The 25,350-nt window shown below is 32.8% G+C and overlaps 1 protein-coding gene across 5 annotated transcripts; it reads right to left on the reverse strand.

Moving 5' to 3' along the window:
* Nucleotides 1–12: 12 nt before the first annotated feature.
* On the reverse strand, nucleotides 13–23,289 carry LOC139512025 (monocarboxylate transporter 12-like). Of its 5 annotated transcripts, XR_011662145.1 has the most exons (6): nucleotides 16,188–16,484; nucleotides 12,725–12,868; nucleotides 11,659–12,450; nucleotides 10,516–10,611; nucleotides 6,215–6,283; nucleotides 13–1,170 (listed from the first exon to the last, which is right to left on the reverse strand). XR_011662145.1 is itself a non-coding variant. In XM_071299331.1 (5 exons), exons 1-5 carry the CDS (start codon nucleotides 23,201–23,203, stop codon nucleotides 1,004–1,006), a joined length of 1,365 nt encoding a protein of 454 aa, XP_071155432.1. In that variant the 5' UTR covers nucleotides 23,204–23,289; the 3' UTR covers nucleotides 13–1,003. The 5 variants fall into 5 exon arrangements, 4 of the variants coding, with proteins under 4 accessions (XP_071155432.1, XP_071155433.1, XP_071155431.1 ...); XM_071299331.1 differs by lacking the exons at nucleotides 10,516–10,611; nucleotides 16,188–16,484 and adding an exon at nucleotides 23,011–23,289; XM_071299332.1 differs by lacking the exon at nucleotides 10,516–10,611 and having other exon boundaries at nucleotides 16,206–16,484.
* Nucleotides 23,290–25,350: the final 2,061 nt, after the last annotated feature.

Consider the following 25,350-nt stretch of genomic DNA (forward strand, 5'->3'; position numbering starts at 1 on the left):
AATTGTTATGGGTTTTGCCTTATTCACTTTTTATTATAAATATATAAAAATTAAAAATTGAAATTAGAAAATGTAACTAAATAAAATGTACAAATAAACAAACATAACAAATAGCAATAAGTAAAATAATAAAATATCAAAATGGCATCTTCAACCAGGTTAGCGATTCAGGCTCTTGGTAACCTCTTGTTTCTGGACATTCATTTGGCTATATTTCAAATAAAAGTATTGTAAACAAGGGAAATATACCAACGGTCAATGAAATAAAAAAATCGAAGTAAAACAGACAACACTTTATGTTCAAAACAAAACAACAGTTCACAAAACAATAGATAGTTGACTTGTGAGTGCGATTCATAAACCCGCGCAAAATAAAGGCAACAGTAGTATACCGCTGTTCAAAACTCATAAATCCGGGGACAAAAAACAAAATCGGGGTAACAAACTAAAACCGAGGGAAACGCATTAAATATAAGAGGAGAACAACGACATAACACCGAAACGTAACACACACAGAAACGGACCAAGCATCAGACAAAACACCACGAGAATAACAAATATAACATGAAAACCAAATACATGAATTTGGGATAGACAAGTACCGTGCCACGTCTGATCTCAATATCTCAAACACAGGGGATAGTCTCAGGCGACCTGATTTGGTAAGCAGTTCCTTCCCACTCATGTCTCCCGTTTCCGTCGTGTTGCTCATTGCAAGTAAACTCAAGTGATACGTCGGTTATATCTCTACGCATTTACAATCATGATTGGTAACATATTATGTTCTTTATGTAATATAGCTCTTCAACTGTTTCGCTTCGTATTCATTCGGACTTTTAAATATTCGGATTCGTGCGTTCCTGGTGGAAGCAAATCCAGAAAAGCGCTTCGGACATATGAAATATATAGTGTTTCAATCATTTCTTATCTCAATATACTCTATTATTATCTTTTGCTCCTCTCAAAGTTAAATCTATAAAATAACAAACCATTCATTAAACATTCAACGTTTTTCTATAAATAATTCCATTTCTAAATCATCATTTAATTCAATGTCATTAGTTTTCTTCTTTTCGTCACCGTGGCTTAAATTTGTTACAGAACTATATTTAGACGACGACTTCCTTGCTGTTAACGCACACAGTATAGCTGATAAAATGTAAAGAGAACCTGAAAGATAAAACGTATAATTATCGAACTAGACATAGTTATATAAATTAAGTCATGCATGTGGTCAACGTGAAGTTTGTCTTAAAGAATTTCGAAAATGTTCGAAATTCTCTAACAGAAAAAGGTTGACTAAGAAAATTTAGAGTTTAGTATTGTTTGTTTTAAAATCTCCTGACTCGCCTAATTTTAGGTACCAAGTATCTAGCGGACATAAACTATTCGTAATCGTCACTGGCAGACAGAACTTTCGTTTGTTACGCAGTTAACGTAACACTCCAAAGTTTGGAAATAAAACTAAAATTGATCCACAAAATGTTTAATCAATTTCCTTTTATGGTTATCTAATAAACCAATAGAACTGTGTGTGTCCATACATATAGATTACATTTTTGCTTTTTGATACCGACTTTATCAGCAAGGGCGAGCGGGCATTTGTATTCTTTTTATCGGCAATTTATCTTTACTGTATGTTGGTTTTTTTTGTTTGTTGAGAATATGAATTAAGATGAAAAAGTTATAGTAACATTATTTTAACGCGAAAAGCTGTTGTATTTGTTCGGTTATATGAATGAAGTTGTGTATAATGCATTTATAAACTGACACGTATGGTTAGTGGACATTTTCTGAAGTAAATGAACCCCTCATAGATACCAGGATTGAAATTTTATATTTACACCTGGCGCTCGTTTCGTCATCAAGGTCTCTTTTTTATACAAATAAGGCAGTTAGTTTTCTCGTTTGAATTGTTTTACATTGTCATATCGGGGTCTTTTATAGCTGACTATGCGGTATGGGCTTTGATCAATGTTGAAGGCCGTACGGTGACCTATAATTGTTAATGTCTGTGTCATTTTGGTCTCTTTTGGATAGTTGTCTCATTGGCAATCATACCACATCGTCTTTTTTATAATCATCAGTGACGCTCGAATGTCAATTTTTAAAGAAAAAATGTTAAAAAGGCCAAATAAAGTACGAAATTGAAGAGCATTGAGGACCAAAAATTCCTAAGAGTTTTGCAAAATACAAATAAGGTAATCTATTCCTGAGGTAGAAAAACCCTAGAATTTCAAAAATTGAAAGTTTTGTTAACAGTAAATGTATAAATATGAACATATCAATGATAGCTCAAGTCAACACTAAAGTGGTTGTAATACACTCGGAGAATTAAAACTCCACCAGCAGTGGCATCGACCCAGTGGTTGTAAATAAACTCATAAATGTCAAAGGGACGTATAATGGTCTGGTCCAGTTATATGAGTACTATTTATTTGTGGCTGATTATTTCAACCTGTTATATTGTTATATGTTATCGCATTGTTCCCGCCAAATTGTCGTACGTTTAACAGCCATAATGGTATCCCCCTCTTAATCTATTTTTTTTTTATTATTAGTAATCTGCGATGCACGATCACTTCAACATGTTCAAAGACTTTACATGATAATGAGATTGGAGCTAACAGGGATTAACAAAGTATCAACAAGAATGTGTCCCTATGGGGTAAACAATCTAATTTGGCATTAAAATTAGAAAGATCATATCATATGGAACATGTGTACTAACTTTTAAGTTGAGAGGACTTCAACTTCCTAAATAACTACCTCGACAAAAACTTTAACCTGAAGCGGGACAGACGAACGAACGAACAGATGAGCGAAAAGACAAACGAACAGACGAACGAACGAACGGACGAACGAAATGACGAACGAACAAGCGGACGAATGAATGGACGAACAAAAAGACGAACGAATAGACGAACGGACGCACATACCAAAAAACATAATCACCATAAATGGGGTATACAAATAAGTGATGTAAACCTGACCATGCTGTTAAGGAGGCATGCAATGATTGCGACGGTTATTTGGTTATTACGTTTATCCAACAACAAAATAGTTTTCAACATATGTAAAAAGATTTAAAGATATAGTTCATGTTTTGTGACATTGACATGGTTTAAACGGATCACTTATCAACCGTCAAGGTTTTATTTATTGAGTAATTTAAATTTAAATCTAAACACTATTCACACTTATAATTTGTGTAACATCATTATTTTCCCCTACGTTACAGATTAATGAAGGTTATCAGACGGCATAAGTTAGTATGTCTATTACTTCAAATAAATTAATATGTGTTTGAAGAATTTCTTTAAAACAAATGTACACATGTAAAGGTATTAGTATATAATGTCTTTTTTTGTTGTGCTCAATTTGTTCTACCTTTCATAAATAAGGGACCTGTAATTCTTCACAATTTTAAAATAAGCACAAAAATTTCTTAAACTGAATGTATAATATATAAAAAAAAGTCTAAATTGAAAACAATGTTCAAAACTATGATTGCGTAAAGATGCCAATGTTTATACGTGTGCATGTAAAACAAATTTTAATGTATGTAAATAGTTATCAAAGGTACAAGGATTATAATTTAGTACACCAGACGAGCGTTTCGTCTACATAAGACTTAACAGTGACGCTCATATAAAAATGTTTATAAAGCCAAACAAGCACAAAGATGAAAAGCATTGAGGATCCGAAATTCCAAAAAGTTGTGCCAAATACGGCTAAGATAATCTATGCCTGGGATAAGATAATCCTTATTTTTCGAAAAAGTCTAAGTTTTGCAAACAGATCATTTATAAAAATGACCACATTATTGATATTCATGTCAACACCGAGGTGTTGACTACTGTGCTGGTGATAACCTTTGGGACGAAACGTCCACCAGCAGTGGCATCGTCCCAGTGGTGTAAATAGTTATCAAAGGTACCAGGATTATAATTTAGTACGCAAGACGCGCGTTTCGTCTACATAAGACTCATCAGTGACGTTCATATCAAAATATTTATAATTAGGTACAAAGTTGTAGAGCATTGAGGATTCAAAATTCCAAAAAGTTAGAAGATGTCGTAGTGTCAATAATTTTTTATTCGGGGAAAACTTTCAAACAAAATTATTGCATAAGAATCAGTAGCCAATCTGTTTAGTTTTCCCAATATAAAGACCAATTTATCCTAGCAGTACCATAAAGAAACTCAAACTTCCGCTACTCGAAAAAACGTTATCTTGAATGAATGCGGTTGGTAGAGTAAAAATGTTCAACCAAAAACATGATGCTAATTTTATGTGACGGCGACTATACTAATTCTTCCAATTGTATTAAAAGTGCAAGATTTATGAAATACATTTTAAAGTATCCTAACATCTGAAGGCTTGTCGATACAAAATAATTGCAAAGTTCAAATAATTCAGACAATTTCCCTCTGCTTGTTTGGTAAATAAACTATGAACTATAAACACAAATTATAATTTATTAATTGGGGATATATACATATAAGCGTTGGTCGGGTGAAGCCAGTTGAATTAGCTGTTCATGTGTACATTAATTACTTCATTACTTCATGTTATTTCAGAAAAACAACTATTAACGGCATGACACACTTAATCTAACCTCAATGAGATCTAAAGGGTAAACCAAGTAGAACAGTGTTAAATCACTAAAGCAGACAGCTACATTTCTGTGTATACAAGCATAACGTTACAGTTAACTTGCTTTTTTTTTTAAATGCCTTAGTTTATAAATAATCGAAAAGACCATAAAACATAGATTGAAATGTAAATCATTATGTAAATGTGTTTTTATTATACTGTAGAATGGAAGTATAATGCCTTCTCCTTATCCGTCCGTGCGTTTGTCTGTTCTTCAAAAATATGCTACCGTTGTCTTTTTTTAATTGTCGGTTGGTTTCTGTGTCGTTCATGTTTACCAAATATCCTTTTATTAATATTTACATATATCATTAATTTTTGACGAAACGCGTGTCGGGCGTACTAAATTATAATCCTGGTACCTTTGATAACTATTTGTATATTCCAACTAATTAGATTCGTCCAACAATAGTCAAACTCGCCACTGTATTTTCACAGTATGACCGAAAGTAATTTTAGAATATTTAAAAATTAATACTTTCTGACACAGTGGTTACATCCAGGCATAGATTACCTAAGCCGTATTTAGCACAACTTTTTGGAATTTTGGATCCTCAATGCTCTTCAACTTTGTACTTGTTTGGCTTTATAAATATTTTAATATGAGCGTCACTGATGAGTATTATGTAGACAAAACGCGCGTCTGGCGTACTAAATTATAATGTGTTTCTCTACTAATTTTGAATTATTGCTACTATTAGAAAGCAGAGTTGTGGAACATATAAAGTATGAAGATATTGTATATGTATTATTGCGACTAGGAAAACTCTACACAAAAGACCAAATGACATAGAGGACACCGTACGGCTATCAACATTGATTAAAACCGAAACCTCATAGGCAGCTATAAAATGCCCCAAAACGCAAATGTAAAACAATTTAAACAAGAAAACAAACGGCCTGTTGTGTGTACAAAATAATGAACGTTTGTTACGACACTTAAAAGAATCAAATTATATTCCATACAAAAAGGGTCTCCTCCACTGATGAATTTGAGTGTTAGGTACAGGTCTGATATTCAGTAAAACCAAAAGGAAACACTTTTGGCAAGACAAAAATGTCAGACATACACACTGATCTGCGTCCACAGTAGTATTTTGTTGAAAATAAACATTGAAAGGAAAATCATACGAAAATCACGTTTACCTTCAGAAACTCCATGTTAGATTCCGGAATACATAATTCAGTAGATTATTTTAATGAATACATATTCCAAACAAGAGTCTCACATATATATTTACAATTCATAAATGCATGACTTATCACATTATAGTAATTTCTACTATAGAGGTAGCTTGGAAAAATCACAGCCGATTCATAAAACTACCTAACAACTACATATTTTAGGATTCAGAAGGGTCTGAGATATCATAATTTACATGTACAGTTTTCAACCAAACTTGACCCTTCGTAATCTTTTCTTTTTTAAAGTACCTAGCAACCAAATATTTTTGTGATTACATTAGTATATTCCTCTACAACATGCTATTGTTAAATCCGGGACAGCCTTATTTGTGGTCTCTATTTGATTATTATTCATAACACTTATGTTTACCTGATACAGCGAATGCTTTTGGTAGATCTATATCTGGTACGTTGTCATGGTTGTCATTTTCCAATATTTCTGCAAATAATTAAAATTGAAAAAGTTTGAAGTCATTTCTTTCTGCACTATATAATTTATTGGTGTACATTGTATTTTACGCAAAGTTATTGTTTTTGTTTTGCTGTACTTGCAAAGTATGATTAATTTTATTTATGTCATTACATGTTTTACAGCTGATTTATATTTTTAATCATGTCGGGACTACCACATCACATGACATGACAAACGTCTTACTGAGAAATTACTTATATAAGTCGGTATACACCTACTTTCAACAAAACTGCCACCTGCTACACAGTATAGAGTACATACATGTCGACTGGTACATATTTGGAACTAACACATTGTGCTTTGTCTATATGCCTTTTGTGTTTCTTTGATACATATGACGTTGTATACATTATATTTTTGGGCTATGTTAATTTTTGTACTCTTGTCTATAATTATTGCTAATGTCCTTTGTATATAATGCCTTTTGTGCTTTTTTTCCATATTTTTTTTTTAATATTGTAATTAAGATTATTATAACACAATGTTGATTGCTGTACCCCTATTTTAGACATTTTTACCGATTACGTCTGTTTGTTTTGTTCACACATCGTTGTTAATATAATGGACTTTGATGCGACTGTCACACAAGTGAGAGGTTTAGCTAGCTATTAAACCAGGTTTTAGCAAACATTTTCTACAGAAGAAATAAGAAAATACTTGTACCAAGTATGGAATATGACAGTTGTTATCCATTCGTTTGATGTTTTTGAGATTTTGAATTTGCTATTTGATCAGGAAGGTTGCCGTTTTTAATTTTACTCAGTTCAGTATTTTTGTGATTTAATTTTTTGTTATATATAATCTCATGCGATTTAAGGATGTGAGCATGTACATCAAGTCATTGTTTGCCAAATAACAAAACTTAGTCATTTGTATTGGATTACAAAGGAAACCCACCTGCGGTCACTTGAATTGAATCCTATGATTATTTTCAAAACAAACAGTGTCAACTAATAAAGAACACGTTATTATTGTAACGTTTATGGGTCATCGTAAGTTCCCCTTTTTCTATTTTTAGATACTATATATAACTATAGTTATCCGGTCACTTTTTCGCGGGGATCGTTTTTCTCGTGCTTGGAACTTAACTTCCAGACTTGGATATTTAAATCTCGTCAGGGCATTATTTCTTTAGATTGGGGAAAACTTTCGTACTGTACTTTAAATGTCATTTCATTTAATTTTGTATTTTGATGTTTGACTTAAATATTTATTTCTTCACATTTGATATATTTCTTTTCGGTCTTGTAGTCAAACAGTTCTAAATAATTAAATTACGTTTCCGTTCCAGAATAAATAGAGGGAATTGTACACTAGCTAGATATTTAATGATTTCGGGTTTATGAAGAGATGGAGTCCATTTTGATAGCGATATTTAGACAGATGGTTAATCCGAGGGGTATTTTGGAGTACAGTCGTCAATCTACGCAACTGTTCGTGCCTTACTCTGAAATTGAATTTTGTATTATCGCATGTTTTGGTTTTGGGTCTTGAACTGGTCAATGATATTGAAAAACGTTTTCAGACATTGCTCTGGTTGGACTGAAAATTAAACGGGTATAGAGAAATGCGATGTTTTTTTTTACTGGATCGATTTTTGTTCCCTACTCATAGAATAATGAGGTTCATGATCTAGTCTAACAAAATCGGTTGGAACCAGTGGGTATATTTATTTTGTCTCGGAAGGTTGACGTCACAACTTGAATGATTGAATAATATTTTAGTTAGAGACGACTAGTGTACAGCTCTCAATATTTTAAATAAACGGACACCTTAAATTCTAGTATCATATTATTTATTCAATTAGATAGCACTAAGGTCAAACTTTTTATTTTTGAATTGGTGAACTTGTATTGGATATTTTTCACCGCATCGTTTGTCCAAAAAGGGGAAGTTCGAAAATGTATTGAAATTATGAATTGATATTTTCACATGGAGATATCGCGATATTTATTTTTTATATTGTCTTTGTCTATTAAAATATTTATGAATTTTGGTCATTAAATGAGCAAATACATTGCTTGGTAAGTCGTCATCACTGGTCTCTTTTTAGGTTTCTTATACCTGCCATTGATTGAATTTACTGTTTCGTTGTATTGTCAGTTTGCTGTCAGAAGTCCTGGAGCGAAAGCACAGACCGAACCCTCTCTACCAGTAACGTAAACGGCTGAGCTAGTGGGGTATAATGTCATGAGACATATTAATATGAATGAAAAATATGTTTACACACGAAAACCCATTTACGTTGCATTATTGCTAATGTTTCAACTAGTAAGCGAATTTTTTACGTCAAGTACATAAACCTTAATCCGTTTTTCATTGAGTTATTTTTGTTTAAGTGTCGGGTATTTTTTTATATCCATTTTAGAAAGTTGTGGTGCGTTGTTGTTTTGATACGAAGGAACACAGTGACAAGCAGCAGAGATTGGAACAGGATCCCGGTAATATTATAAAAAAAGTCAAATTGAAATAAATTATGGCAAAAAAAATTAAAACTACAAAAATGAAATGATTCTAAATTATTCATACTGGTACAGGAAGTACATAATAACGGTATTACAAAAAACAAACTTTGTAACATTCCGAGTTCCGACTCATAAAACATGCATGTCCATTAACCCTTTCCCTTTCATGCATTTTAGACCTTTACTTATCGAAAATACATTATCGAAGTTTAAATGAATACAGCATTCGCATCAATGGTCATACACATGTCATGTTGGGCTCAAATGAAAGATAATTGGTAAAATATTTCAAAAAATTAAGTTTGAAAATAATTCGTCATTTTTTGGTCACGTGGTATATTTCCAAAAGTCACGTGACTGTTGGAGAAAAAGTGAAAAAAATACGAAATCCTTGGGCAAAAAGTCGTGCAGAGACATATTGGTGGGCTAATAGGGTCAGATTTTGGTGGAAACACAATGCTTCGAGTGTGTTGAAGCCATATAAGTTATCATAGTGGTATAAATAGACGCATAACGTGCTATAGGCCTTGAAATATCGATGTCCGTAACATTCAAAATAATTGATTTTAGGCGCTCTTTTTGTCCGATTTCAAACTTGGACCCTAGTTATTTGCCTAATTCGTTTTCAATCAATCAGCAACCTAAACTTTGTTTTTACAAGGGAAAATTCATTGAATTACCAATGCTAGCTTGATCTGGGACAAAAAAGGGGGGCAATTTTGCACACACATTCTTTAAAAAAAAAATTGTAGGTTTCCTTTTTGAAATTGAAAGTTAAGTTAAGTTAAGTTAAGTTAAGTTACACTTAATATAGGAAATTATTTTTTCAACTCCGGCAGTGGGATTCGAACTCTCAATCTTAGCGCCTTGGGATAGATCAGCGTACGCCTGCGCCACTGGCATTGTAGTGAATTTATTGAAATTTAAGTACTTAAGTCTACTACTACGAAAGCAATTAAAAAAAGAATATCATAAAGATTCTCACCCACTTTGTTTTTTTTTTTGGAATTATGTGTTCAGATGATAATTTTGTGTTGCCATATGCATGATTTTTACGCAAATCTAGAAGGAATCCACTCCTTTAACTGTCATTATCTCATTGAAATATGCATGTTTCTTTATTCAAACAAAAGTGTTTTCAACTTTAGTATACAGCAACACTTACGAAACCATGTTTTGTTACATCTATTTCAACTTTGCAAAAAAAATTCAGAATATTTTAGCGGTTTTTGTCTCTTTTCTCATAATATCTTTAAGAAATGACTTCAGATTTTGAGTGTATTTCAAGTTTATGACTGCGCTGCTACACTAAAAATTACATTTGTTACTAGTGTACAAGTTAGAACTATTAGTTTAATACTATTCTTCAAAAACTCACTGCACAGTTATTGAAATAAGTCATAAATCCTCTTAAAAGAGCGCTTTTCTTTGCACTTCTTTTTGAGAATATTCCTCAAAATTCAAAGAAACAAAAATGTTTTTTACAGAAAAATTACACATCAGTAAGGGGCAACTTGTTTCTTAACTAATAATGATAGAGCTTTGATCCACATTAAATCGTATTGCTGGTTATCTGAGGATTAATTTGAGCCCTTAACTACATCTGTACGTCAGCAAATGGCGATTAAACAAGTCTTAATGTCCCAAAAAAATCTTGAAATTGGTTTCACCGGTAAGCTGTACCGGTGTGAAAGGGAGAGGGTTAAGAAATGACTACAACAATTTGATACTCACGTGTTTGCCTCTTTCTGGATATTTCCGGCTTTTTCCAAGGCAAAGCATTGAAGATATTTATAAATCAATAACTCTCCGTTTGATAGAGGACGTTACCTGTAAATCCAAGACATTTCTTTGGAGAATGCCAAACTCTGAACGAAAAAGAGCCCGAGCAACATATTTTCAATTTCGACAATTGAAAGGCGGCTATAGTACTAGTGTTGAGTTTTCATTTGGACACGGTTCAACTCTCATGCGACTAAATGTTATAATACTTGTACTTTCATTATGATGTATTTTTGATGACTGATAAAGTATGAAATGGTGTTTTGTAAGATCTTAGGTTTTATGAGTGTCTAAGGTGCACAATAACATAAATCAGACTTGGAATTAGAAATAAGTGCTTTAGCGTGAGGGTTAGTTATGCCATATATCTTCGTTCAGGCAACAACACTTTCATTTGCTAGGTGAATGTTCCAAGACCGAAACCTGCCAGCCATATGTTTGTGTGCCTACCCAAGCTCAAAAACCTCGTCGGTGGTTTTATTTCAGCTTTTGTTAGTAAAGTCATTTATTTTTAAATTTTGGTTCATTTATATGTTTCATAGCCGAGTTCCATTTTCGCTTGACTAGTATACATTATGGTAAGCGAGCAGCTGATGCCCGCCTCTATGCATGGGACTTTCTCGCTGTGTTGAAAACCAATTGGTGGCCTTGATATAGTCATTTTATAATTGGGTGCTGATAGCGGATCTATAATTTATGTCAACGCTAAATGTATTCAAATTTTCTCTTGATGGTGCGATTTAACAAGACAAGGACGCCTGCGGGTGCGGGAATTTCTCGCTACATTGAAGACCTGTTGGTGACCTTCTGCTGTTGTTTTTTCTATGGTCGGGTTGTTGTCTCTTTGGCACATTCCCCATTTCCATTCTCAATTTTAAATATAGACACTTATCTACTGCTTACCAGTGTATTTTGTCCTCAAAATATAATTTTATATCGTTAGGTTGTTGACTCCCAACCTCTCCCATATAATATATACAATAAGCAATCAGCGCTTTTTGTGTGGACTTTCGATTGAAATGCAATTTTCTTTATCTAAATCTTTCATATAAGGAGTCTGTTTTTGAGATGATCTTTTTATTAAATAAAAATTACCTGCGAGAAGAGGCACAGCCAGCTGACCAAATCCACCACAAAACATCACGATACCAAACCCGGAAGCTAAATTGGACAGGGAAACCAGTTCAACAAGTATAACAGTCTGTAAAATCCATACACTCCCTGTATATAATCCAAAGGCCGTCATGTATACAAACTGGATAGTAAAACTTTTCAAAAATGGTAAAAAAAGAGTAAAAATTCCAATCAAGCTGAACTGTCCAAAAAATAAGAGACGGCTATCAATTTCATGGTCACTTGCAGCTAGTCCAATTAGGTATCGACCACAGATATTACCTATACCCGTTGCTGAAATCAAATAGCTTACATCTAACTTTGAAACGCCATTGGTTTTAAAATATTTAGGAAAATAAAGATAAGAAATGTTAAAACTAACATTCCAGCAAAACGTACTTAAACAAAATAGGAAAAATTCAACATTTCCCAACGTCGATAAACTATTCCTAACAGATTTTCCCAATCTTACACATTGGTTATCATATAATTCTTTTGTATTCTTAGTTTTATTTTCCATTTTTCGGTTCATTTCTACATTATTAGGTCTCATCAATGCGCCAAATACTGCACACTGGAAAAAAGCCGCACCAATAAGACGAAATGTTCCATGAATTCCGAATGATGAAACACATTGTTGCATAATAGGCGGGAGTGCAAGCATAGCCACTCCACAACCATTAACTACCATTCCTGTTGCTATGCTACGCCCTTTGTCAAAGTAGTATCCAACTGAAACTAATACTCCTGTGTATATCAGAGACTGACTTGTACCTGTATGGAATATAAAATAGACGGTAACTTAAACATATTCTTTTGTCCAAAACAATGACAAAAGTACAAGACACTAGTTTTTTTCCAACTAATATAGTCTTTTCCATAAACGATATTGTTTAATTATGTTATCAATCGGTATGTTAAACTTTGTTTTGGCTAAAATAAATGGCATATCATTATTGTCTGTGCAAAAGATGACCAACTTGATTGTATATCATGTAATTTCTTTAGACAAAAAAATATGCAAATTGATAGACATATTATATCATACCTGCTATTAGTCCATATGTAACATATATAATATAGATATTCTCTGTCAGGCTGGTTAGAACAAAGCCAATTAGACCAACAACAGATCCTGTCATAATACATACTCGACAGGAGAAGGTGTTCGCGAGAAGGCTTCCCACCGGACCTATAAAACAGGAGAAAAAAGTTATAAACACAAATACCTAACTCCGAGGAAAATTAAAAAACGGAAAGTTCCTAAAATTTACGTTTCAAGTTATGATGATGTTAAACTATTGTGGCTGTTTTCGCTTTTCGTACAACCATGTAAAACATTTGTATACGCAAATATTGTAAAAATGCTTATTATCATAACGTTTGGAAGCTAACACACAAGTGGTATGTTATGGCGAAACTAATGTGTCGCAGACAGTACTACGGCCCTAAAAAAATATATTTACTTGGGACAGGCACATGCTTAACATGACAACCATACCAAAACAGCATAGCCCAAGACCAAATAAGGAAATACAAACATGATAAACGACTATCAATCAATCACCGGCTAAACACATATTGGCAGATACTAGTGCATTTATTAGAATATTAACCATAAACAATGCCCTTTCTTGGATCTTGATATCTGTATCTTAACGGGAAGTTTACTACCACAATTTACGTTGAAAGAATATTTTTTTTATTTTCCTCTTTATAATTCGTTTGAAGATGGTGACGTTTCCTTGTCACTATCTTATGCTGTTCATATATCTCAGCTTGTTCGATTATTTTTTTAAAGTAATATAAACCCAAAAATCAGATTAAGACAAAGTTTAATTCTACAAATTTTTGGCTCCTCAGAGGTGTACATCCTTTGATTAAAGAAGGGTTATTCTAATTTGAAAAAAAATTATTTATAAAAAAATTGACATGGTTGATTTCGAAAATGAACAAAATACTTTTGAAATCAATAAAATTTGGAATAAACAAATTTAGCAGTTATGCCTTAAAGATGTTCTTAGGTGAGGTTAAGAAATTTACGTCAAATGGTCTTACTCCTTGGTTTTTTCCTTTCACATGCTTAATACATGGTAAACTATTTTTCCCCATAACACCTATTTTAATTTTTTTTCATAAAAAGATTTCAATAACTCGAGCTCATAAAAGGTCATTTACAAAAGTTTAAAAAGATTCTTGATTTTTTACAACGATTTAAGACCCAAATAAGATCATATAATACCAATGCGAACATAAGGTAAAAGGCCGAGTGGGCCTTTTCCCGCCATTTATTAAAACTAAAATATCTGGAAATAGAGCTCCGACCATAACCTATCAATATTTAGCCTATTTTGTTCCTTAACTAATGCTCTTCTGACTTATAGTATCAATTTTAAAGCCTTGATTTATTCAATTTCACTTAAGTACATCCTTAAAATCAAAGTTTTAGTTATGAAAACAACACTCTATGAATGTAAGATTTTCAATAGGTCGTTTCAGAATCTAAAGAACTATGGGTAATTTCATTGTTCGTACCCCAAAATGAAAATACCGTCATGTCATTGGTTGAATTTCCATTGTTTATGAAATTTTTAACCAATCACGACGTTGTGGTGTACATTTTTGAAAATATTACCCAGGATGCATTAGATTCTGAAACGGCGAATTATTACATTAGTACAATGTAACTTATATCATTATTTATGGAAATAGTGTCAAGTGTATTGCCTTGAATCATTTCTTTTATTGGGGTGTGTATGGCGTAACCTTGCACGCATTCACCTTCAGTTATATTAATACTTTTTTTTTACATTTATTATTAACATAACAAGTTTTTATATTTATAGTACGTACTAAAAAAAAGAGGTAAGGAGAAGGGAAATACAAATCAGTTTTTTCTTTTCCTATTTTCTGAAGAGCTCGTTATTTTATGTATCTAAATTAAATTTTAGAAACACAATGTTTTATCATAATTGTTTTGCATTTTTGTTACTGAAGGCACTCGCGATCGTTCAGAAAAACACCCCCATTTAGCAGTCGATTATTGCTGTGAAATGTATCCTAGCATTTCTATTTAAAAAATAAATCAAATTCACAAAAAGATTTTTTTTTGTAAAATTCACTACTTGTCCATTATTGATTCTTTTTAGTTTGCCAGTCCCCGAGTTACACTGTACGTACTCATTAAAAATATACTAATAAGCAAAAGTAACGAAACAGAATTTTGTGATAACATTTTATAAATAGAAAAAAACTGTTAAATTATCAAATGAAAAAACATTTATTTACAAAGCGAATACATTTGATTCAGAAAATCTTTCCATGTTTGAGAATGAGACGAATATATCGTGATAATGAACATAAGGATCAATTTTATTTTGTATGAAATGATAACAAAAGTATATGGTTTTCAATTAATTTTGCAATTTATAAAATTGAAAATATGCAACTTTTTCTTTCGTCATGGTTTTGATAAGAAATTAAAAAAAGACATGATTTTAAATTCGTCATTTATTTTATTGCATTTGATCCCTTATTTTAAAAATATTAACGGATATTGTTCAACCTTGTGTCAATTATATTGTTGACTTCTTTAAGCTTTAACCTTGAACACATTTACCTAAAGTTACATAAATTTATTTTGTTTTGCACATTTATTATTAACAGAACATGTTACATTTATAGAACGTACTAAACATATTAAAAATGGTGGTTAGATGATAATGGCAAAATGAGTGTGATTTGACCTAATATAGTTAACTATCTAGATATAATTTCTAAAATTTCAAGCACCGATCACAACCACAAGTAATTTAAATCCGATATTTAATTGTTGGTATGTCGATTTAACAATATTATGATTTTTAAATTCGGAAGATCTTTCCTGATATATATAAGTATCTCTTTCATGCATAATATTTTAAAATAAAATAAATGATATTGTGTTAATTTGTATACACTAAGTATTTAATGTATCAATCTTTTCAATACATATAATAGATATATAAGCAACTCGTCTAAACATCAACCCAACAATGTTAGATCTGTAAATTTGCTTTCGCAAATTTTTGGTTCTTCCCTCGCCGGGATATATAAGTATATATTTGACAGATTAAAATGACATTCAGATATTTTGAACACAAAAAAAGATAACATGGTAAACTTACACAAAAACTTGACTCCTGATGTTCAATTATTCAATTTGAATCCTTCTTAAACTTGAAACCGAAATAAAGAGAAAAAATACGTAACAATGTGTTACAATGAAGGTTAATATAGTGTCATTCTAATTTAAGCAGAAGAACAAAATGTTTCTCAAGAATCTGAAAGCGATGACAAGTATAGAAAATGTTTTCAATATTAAAAATAGTCTATAATTTAAAAGTAGCTATATTTCTGTACCCTTACATAGAGGTCATGTTTTCCTACCTCTCGGGGTGTATTTTCAACTTTTACTCCAATGATTTATTATAACTAGAACCAATCACCGCATGCTATATTTATCAACTTACAACTGAGCAAAAACATACTGTTGAATATTGATCCTACCCAAGTTGCCTGTACGTATGTTACATCAAAGTTTTCTATTATTTCTAAATGTATAATCCCTGATATATAAGTAATCGATGTTCCAAGAAAACAGCAAACAAATCCAAATAGGACAACAAACCATTGTTGAGGGTGGTAAATATCAAACTTCTGCATAACTAATTCAAAGAAATAATATTACGCAATAATAATTTTTACAATTCTTTAACTCGCAGTTATTGTCAAGGACACATTCGTTTTAAATCAATAACCTTCACACGAAGTACAGTACTCTGTATAAGACATGTTACGAAAATGTATATTCTGGACGTTGAGGTTGACAAATTACACTTTAAATGTGGGGACTGTGTCAAAACATTGATTATCGAGTAAAACAGGTAAAATTCAATTTGAGTGACATTAACCAGTAAAATTGAGAATGGAAATGGGGAATGTGCCAAAGAGACAACAACCCGACCACAGAGCAGACAACAGCAGGTATCCTACGCACTTCTTGTTAAAAAGAAATAATACAAAAATATAGAATAATCATTTTATGATATCATTGCTTGTGGTTATAGGCCTGGAAAGGTGAACGTGTTAGCGGGGAAAGCCATCCGGAAAGCGGGCGATTTTTTTAGTATGCATTTCTGAACAAAATCAAATACTAGTAATAAGCCAGTTTTTTGCTATTTTAATTACACTAACAATCTGCCAATCCACTACTGACCCTCGTCCTGAAAAGTAATGAAATATTTGTCACTAGACGTAAGAACATCAACATTTAATTAATATCTGCATATCCGAACAAAGTTGGGGAAGTCTCCATACTAGGCTTTTGTGATTGTCCCAAGTCAGGAGCCTGTAATTCAGTGGTTATTGTTTGTTTATGTGTTACATATTTGATTTTCGTTCATTTCTTTAATATAAATAAGGCCGTTAGTTTTCTGGTTTGAATTATTTTATAAATGTCATTCCACGGCTTTTTATAGCTGACTATGCGGTATGGGCTTTGCTCATTGTTGAAGCCCGTTTGGTTGCCTATAGTTGTTAATTACTGTGTCAATTTTGTCTCCTGTGGAGAGTTCTCTCATTGACAATCATACCACATCTTTTTTTATAGTTACAGTGTTACACGAACGGAAATTGCAAGAGTATTGCTAACATTACATTTTTTCTGCTCTTGTTCTATACACAAGTTTATGGCATAAAAGAAGAATACTGGACGGGGAACAAAGCGCGGTATATTTATTTGACATAAAATGGAAAAATCCCGGGGAAATATAATGTCAAACCTGGCCAATTAAAAAAAAAACACTCAGTAAATTAATATGTTGAGCATCATCATGCTGTGCTAGGAAACTGCTACGATTCATAGTGTCCACAGAATACTGCATACAAATGCAATGCCGGTATTTTGGGCAAAGTTGTGCCCGAGGCTCCTTGTCTTGTCTATAAACGGTACGATAATTGCTGTTAATTACAGCTTACGCTTCTGGCATTTTATGCCACTCCTCCGTGTATTTGTCGAGGATGTGCAACAGGCAAAAAGCGGGTTACATTTGACATAGAGTCCCTATAAGTATTTAACAGATTTATATATTAAATAATTGCCAACAATTACTAGGGCGAGTGGGGCGAGCGGATACCCTCTTCTCCTGTTCGCCGGCACGCCCAGCCTTCCGCCAGTTGAATTTCGTAATATTGTTTGAGTCGGTTCTGCATTGAATACTACCCGTCCAAAAGTTCTGACCATGGGTAAACACACCTTTGATTACATGTCCGTCACTATTGAGTTCGAAACATTTTAAAAATAGTAAATTTCTTTGATTTCGAAGAATTGGCGCTGGAGTTTTTATCTCCCATCCATCACTCCTTTTTTCGGGGATTTTATACCCATTCTGCTATATTCTCTCATATGTCAGATTTCCAAAATATGAAAACGAAGAAATATTAGGGGGCAACCAATTAAATTCGAAAAGGGGGGGGGGGGTCGTCCTGAATATGCATGAAATATTTTCCATTTGACGTTAAGCATCCAAAAATCAATTAATTAATCAAAACAAAAGAGGGAGGGTCCCCGAGTCCGAAATTCTTTTTTGAGTTTTTCGACGCTTTCAATCAACTTATTTTTTTTCTAAATTTAACACTATAAGGTGTATTTTTTCTCGATTTTTTTATTTGGAAAAACATACCCCCACTTTCATTTGAAGTTTAATGGTCGTTCCCTTATGAATTCTTCATTCTTCACGGAATAACATTATCAACTTCTTGTTCCATAAGGAGTATTTATAAAAAGACTATCTAAGATAAGTTTTTGAAAGGACGTTAAGAAATAAATATATTCGGACATGTGCAGTTTAAACACGAGATATAATTGACACACAGGTGTTTTAAATTTTTTAATCACTTTTGTGTTTTGATACGATACCCAACATTTAAAGTCTAATTTGTAAACCTCAGCGTCGAGTATATACCTTTTCGTAACATGTCAATTAACTCAACCACACTAGTTAAGGACCACCAAATAACATTTATCTTCGATTAATATTATATGTACTTTCTAAAAATCGTCCAAGGTCAATGCAAATAAAAGAATAGCTAATCCAGGTATTCAGACATTGAAAAATGTCAACTCGTGACTAAACAGCACTGGAAATGAACTAATGCATCACACACATTCGTGAATGAATGTACTTTTCGGTAATTCGTTCTGTTGAACTTTTTTCTATACTAGTATTTCAATTCCTGAATTAGTTATTACATACTTTATTCGATTTCAAAGCCGGATAAACATTCATATCTAGTCTAAACATATTATCTTTTACTACATTCTAATAAAATTGAGAATGGAAATGGGGAATGTGTCAAAGAGACAACAACCCGACCAAATAAAAAACAACAGCAGAGGGTCACCAACAGGTCTTCAATGTAGCGAGAAATTCCCGCACCCGGAGGCGTCCTTCAGCTGGCCCCTAAACAAATATATACTAGTCCAGTGATAATGACCGCCATACTAATTTCCAAATTGTACACAAGAAACTAAAATTAAAATAATACAAGACTAACAAAGGCCAGAGGTTCCTGACTTGGGACAGGCGCAAAAATGCGGCGGGGTTAAACATGTTTGTGAGATCTCAACCCTCCCCCTATACCTCTAACCAATGTAGTAAAGTAAACGCATAACAATACGCACATTAAAATTCAGTTCGAGAGAAATCCGAGTCTGATGTCAGAAGATGTAACAAAAGAAAATAAACAAAATGACAATAATACATAAATAACAACAGACTACTAGCAGTTAACTGACATGCCAGCTCCAGACTTCAATTAAACTGACTGAAAGATTATGATTTCATCATATGAACATCAGGCACAATCCTTCCCGTTAGGGGTTTAGTATTATACCATCATAACATATATGAGAAGAACATAACCCGTGTCATGCCAACAACTGTTTTTAAAAAAAATAATGTGTTTAGTTCCGATGCAAAGACCTTATCAGCGACTCAATATAAACGCCAAAATATGCAATCTTTAATGACTTGACAACAGTATCGTAATCATATCCCTTCTTAATAAGTCTATTCAAAGGTTTTGTAAGTTTCTGAGGTGAATACTGACACCTTTGTGCTTTATAAAGAATATTACCATAAAAAATTGGATGTGAAATACCTGAACGTATTAGAAGTCTGCATGTTGAGCTATATTTACGAATGATGTCTTTATACCGATGATAAAATTTAGTAAATGTTTTGACTAGTTTGTGATATCGAAAACCCTGGTGTAATAATTTTTCAGTAATACATAAATTTCTCTCGTTAAAATCTAAAACATTGTTACATACACGAGCGAATCGTACAAGTTGAGATATATAAACACCGTAAGATGGTGACAAGGGAACGTCGCCATCTAAAAACGGATAATTAAAAATGTTTTATAACATATGTTATTTCTGTTCTTTAAGGCTTTTGATCCCAAGATTTTTTTATATTAGTAATTAATTGTTTGTTAAATAATATGAAAAAAATCAATATTGTAGATTTATACTGTCCTAATATATGTAACACTATACTATAAGTATAAAGTATTGCAAGAATTGTATTATACTGTATATGTTATTCTTCTTGTCAATGGCTAAATAAGATAATTGTATGTAGTTGAATGTTTTACCGTATGTCATCCAATAAAAATCCGGGTTATCGGAAAATGAACAATTGTAATAAAAACTGACTTATTTATAAATACATTTAAACATTCTGGAATTCGTAGAAGCATAACATAAATAAATTTAAAGATAAAAAGTAGTTATTGGACCTAACAAAAACTTAAATAAAGGACTTTACAAAAAATATTTCAAAGAAACTCAGGTTAAAAGAAAAAGAGGTTAAAACTGGGAACATAAATAAGAATGAAAGATGAAACGTATCAAAATCTAAATGAGGTTGACAAATTAAAAAAACCTATATATACATATATTTAACGAAAGAAAAGCAGAAGCTGTAGAAAAGAAGAAGTGGCAGAAGCAGAATCTAATACGAACAATGCGCACTGTTCTTTCATGAATCTTGATATCTTTATTATATTTAACGCCTCATATCAAGATTTACGATAAAACAGATGATTTTTCATTTCCTATTGTTAATTTTCCATTTATGTCGATAGTGAAGTTTCCTTGTCACAATCCTATCTCAACTTGTTTGATTTGCTCGTTTATATAGCAACGTATTTTACTTCAATGAAAGAAAGCATTGTGATAATTGCAGTACTGAACAATTATAACACATCATCGTGCAGACATCTTATACGTTCATAATTTCACATTTAATCGTTCATGGTAATATTTATACAAAGCAATTAAATGCATGTCGTCATTCAACTCAAAAGCTAACAAAAGCTGTATGAAGAATTGTTCAGAAGGAATATAGTTATTACGATACTGTTGTCAGCTCATTACAAATAACCTTGTTTTGAATTCATATTGTTTCACCCCAAGTATCTTTGCATTGAAATAAACACATTTATTCTAAAACCAGTTGTTGGCATGCTACGGTTTATAATTTATGATGGTATGAAACTTAAGCTCTAACGGTAGGGACTGCCTAATTTTCATTTGATAAAGACATAACCTTTCTGTCAGTTTAATTGAGGTATTGAGCTCGCATGATCAGTAAGACAATAACAATCAAAACCAAGGAGTAAACAAAGACTCCCAAAACCAAAGGACATTTACATCAACAGTTATAAATGATAATTAAGAAACAACACGAACTCCACTAAAAACCGGGAGTGAAATCAGGTGCTCCGGAAGGGTAAGCATTTCCTGCATCGTATACGGCACCAGTCGTGTTATTTCTTTGTTCAGTTCGGTAATGATGGAAGATTCTTATGACTGAGGAAGAATATCAGATATGATTTCTGACACACTTTTGTCATAATGGCTAATCAGCTCATGATGGTGACCGTAAAATTTCTTGAGTGATGACCTTAATTTGATTGAGAAAGTAGTATTCCTCGTTCAACAAAATCAACGTACTTTGAGCTAGCTTTAGAGTAACGTGTCACTTGAGACCCACACACTGTTGCCGCTGGGATGTTGCTACACAGAAATGGAAAGTTGACTATAGGAAAATAAAAATCATCGCGTTTGTCATAAATTTTGGTATTCAACCTACCATCAGTAGTCATTTCGAGAAAAAGGTCTAACTATGAAGTAGATTTATCTGTGTCGGTAGTATCTTTAATTTCAAGTTCACTTGGATATATTAAATGTAAGTGATCACTGAACCTATTATTATTAAGAGACAGTACATCATCATTACACCGAAAGGTGAAATTAAAAGACTGGGCTAATTTCTTTTCTCCATTCTGTACAAGCCCTTGGATAAATTCTGATATTAGTCCTTTGTTAATGTATGTGTATTATTGTCATTTAGTTTCACCTGCTACCTATAATAACATCGGACGTGGACTCATTTCAAAATGAGTTTTACATTAGCTCGATGTATATGGGGAGGCTTGAGATCTCACAAAACATGTTTAACATTGCAGCATTTTTACGCCTCCCCAAGTCGAAACCCTCTGGTCTGTGTAAGTCATATTTGTTTTGTTATTTCTATTTTGGTTCATTTACATGTTTCGGAGATTAGTGGGACATCCATTTTTGCTTAACTTGTACAAATTTTTGTTAAGGGGCCAGCTGAAACTCGCTTACTGTTGCGGGATTTGTTTTCGCTGCGTTTAAGACCCATTGGTGGCCTTTATATTTTTTCTGCTCCTTGGTTATTGTCTCTTTGACAAAGTCTCAGTTTCCATTCTCAATTTTACGTATAAGAAAAAAAAAGTAGTATAAAAAAACTATAGAACAAAAACATGGACAAGAAAAACTTAAAAGCGGAAATTTAAAATGAAACATATTATAGAAAGAAAGAGAGGAAAAAGAAAAATAGAGATAACATTAAAGAAAAAAGAAACACTCTGAATTTTAATTTTCAGTCCAGTAACAAACATCTCCTGCATGCCTTTTTTTGCCAATTTGACTTACTTACTTACTTACTTACTAACTTACTTACTGCCCATTACGCCCATTGGCGTGTGGGGCAGCAACGAAGTTTCTCCACATCTGTCTGTTTTGTGGGCTTTAAATAAAACTCTTTTACTTAAAAATAGAAATACTTTTGTGCCCATGCTGACAAAGTGGTCATGATTCATGCTTACCTACCTCTCATGCTTAATTTTCATATTGTACTAAACTCCAGTGATTTTTTTCTACTATAACCAATCACACATGCTTCATTTATAACTTACAGCTGAGCATTAACATACTGTTGAATAATGATCCTGCCCATGCTGCCTGTACGTCTGTTATATCAAAATTTTCTATTATTTCTAAATGTATAATCCCTGATATGTAAGGAATCGATGCTCCAAGAAAACAGCAACAAAATCCACATGGGACACTCAACCATTGTAGAGAGTGGTAAATATTAAACTTCTGCATAATTTAATGCAAAAGAAATAACCTATATCACAATGAACTTTATGTTTAAAACATGTCTTCTTTAACTCACTGAAGTATGAACTGTTTTCATTAAGAAAACATTCGGTTTAAATTAACAACCTACACACGAAGTAATACTTTATGATATACTCAACAACAAAAGTTAAGGACCACAAAACAACATATTTCGTATCAATGTTGATTCATTCATAGGGTCTTTGCATTGGTAATTAACACATTTATTCTTAAACCAGTTGTTGGCATGATACGGATTATGTTTCACACCTATATTTCAATATGGTATGATACTATAAATCCCAACGGGAGGTACTGTGCTTGATTTGAATATGACGAAGACATAATCTGTCAATCATTCTAATCGATGGCTGACGTTGGCATGCCAGTAACTGCTAGAAGTCCCTTATTAATTTATGTAGTATTGTCATTGTGCTTAGTTTCTATGTTACCTATTCTGACATCGGACTCAGACTTCTTTCAAACTGAGTTTTACTGTGCGTATTGCTATGTGTTTGATTATTCTGTATTGGACAGAGGTCTAAAGGGGGGATTAAGATCTCACAAAGCATGTTTAAACACAACCGCATGTTTTCACCTGTTATAAGTTAGGAACTGCTGACCTTTGTTAGTCTTGTGTGGTTTTTTTTTCAATTTCAGCTCATTTATATGTTTTGGAGTTTGGTGTTGCGTTGTCAATTTTTATTGAACTAGTACACATTTTCTTGAGGGACCAGCTGAAGCCCGCCTCCGGTAGCGGGATTTCCCCACTGTGTTAAACACCCATTAGTGGCCTTTTATTATTCTTTATGCACATTGGTCGTGTTGTTGTCTCTTCGACACCTTCCCCGTATCGATTCTCAACTTTTTGTATTTAGATTAGATCAAAAACGAGCAGAAGAAAAACTATTATAAAAGATATAAAAGCCAAATATGGCACGCGAATAAAAAAAAAAGGAAAAAGATGAAAGAAAAAAAATAGTCCTTTTTCCAATTTAGTGACAGACATCTTCTGCACACTGATAAGATAAACAATAAATTAACTAAGTAGGTGGACTGAACAGATTGTTGGGCTAGTTGACACTGCCACTTATTATGAGGGTTTGGGTGCGTTTTACGGAATTAGGAATAATGGGCAAATAATATTAAAACCAACGCTAAAGAGTCGAAAAAAAGGCATACAAAAAAAACAAAAAAACTTAAGACTAAAGGGATTATATAAAAGAGGGACGCAAGATACCAAAGGGACAGTCAAACTCATAAATCCAAATTAAACTGACAACGCCATGGCTGAAAATGAAAAAGACAAACAGAAAAACAATAGTACACACGACACAACATAGAAAACTAAAGAATAAACAACACGAACCCCACCAAAAACTAGGGGTGATCTCAGGTGCTCCAGAAGGGTAAGCAGATCCTGCTCCACGTGTGGCACCCGTCGTGTTGCTTATGTGATTACAAATCCGGTAAATACTAGTAGTCTAATTCGGTAGGTCATATTCATGAAAGGGAAGGGGATTCTTATAATCAGTTTGTTTTAGATTTATGAGTTTGACTGTCCCTTTGGTATCTTTCGTCCCTCTTTTATAAGATAAGAATTGAGAATTATTATCAAAACGTATAAAGAATAAAAAAAAATACATACAGTATAAAAAAAATGCAGCCAAGAAGGACCCCAAATGAAACCGGTATCCAAATAATATCTTTTACGGGATAAGAGCGTGCAACTCACCTGGAACCAGGACATTCGTAAAATGTCCCGATCTGGTGTTTTTAAGCATCCAGTACAGTCCTTCGAAACTACCAAAAAGGATGATTCAATGTGACTTTTAGATAGAAAAGAAGTCATTTTCGAAAACTGTTTACTACTTAAAAGTAGCTATATTTCCTTACCCTTTCTAAAAAAAGAAGTCATTATTCATAATACATATCTCTCGTGATAAATTTTCAACTTGAACTAGCCTCCATGCAATTTATTATTAGTTTAAACTAAAACAAATCGCTCATACTTTAACTTACAACTGAACATTGCTATACTGTTGAATATTGATCCTGCCCAAGATGCCTGTACGTCTGTTATGTCAACGTTTTCTAATATTTCTAAATGTATAATCCCTGATATGTAAGGA

The sequence above is a fragment of the Mytilus edulis genome, chromosome 2 (genome assembly GCF_963676685.1).
Source record: "Mytilus edulis chromosome 2, xbMytEdul2.2, whole genome shotgun sequence".
Classification (NCBI taxonomy): Eukaryota; Metazoa; Mollusca; class Bivalvia; order Mytilida; family Mytilidae; genus Mytilus; species Mytilus edulis.

Bases quoted from the DNA above. Each gene is read 5' to 3' on its own strand.
- LOC139512025 (XM_071299331.1), bottom strand. From the start codon at position 23,203: ATGCAGAAGTTTAATATTTACCACTCTCTACAATGGTTGAGTGTCCCA. The intron at 12,869-23,010 runs GTAAGTTATAAA...CCTGTTTTATAG, and splicing joins CAGTATGTTAATGCTCAGCT to GTCCGGTGGGAAGCCTTCTC. The intron at 12,451-12,724 runs GTATGATATAAT...TATTCCATACAG, and splicing joins TACATATGGACTAATAGCAG to GTACAAGTCAGTCTCTGATA.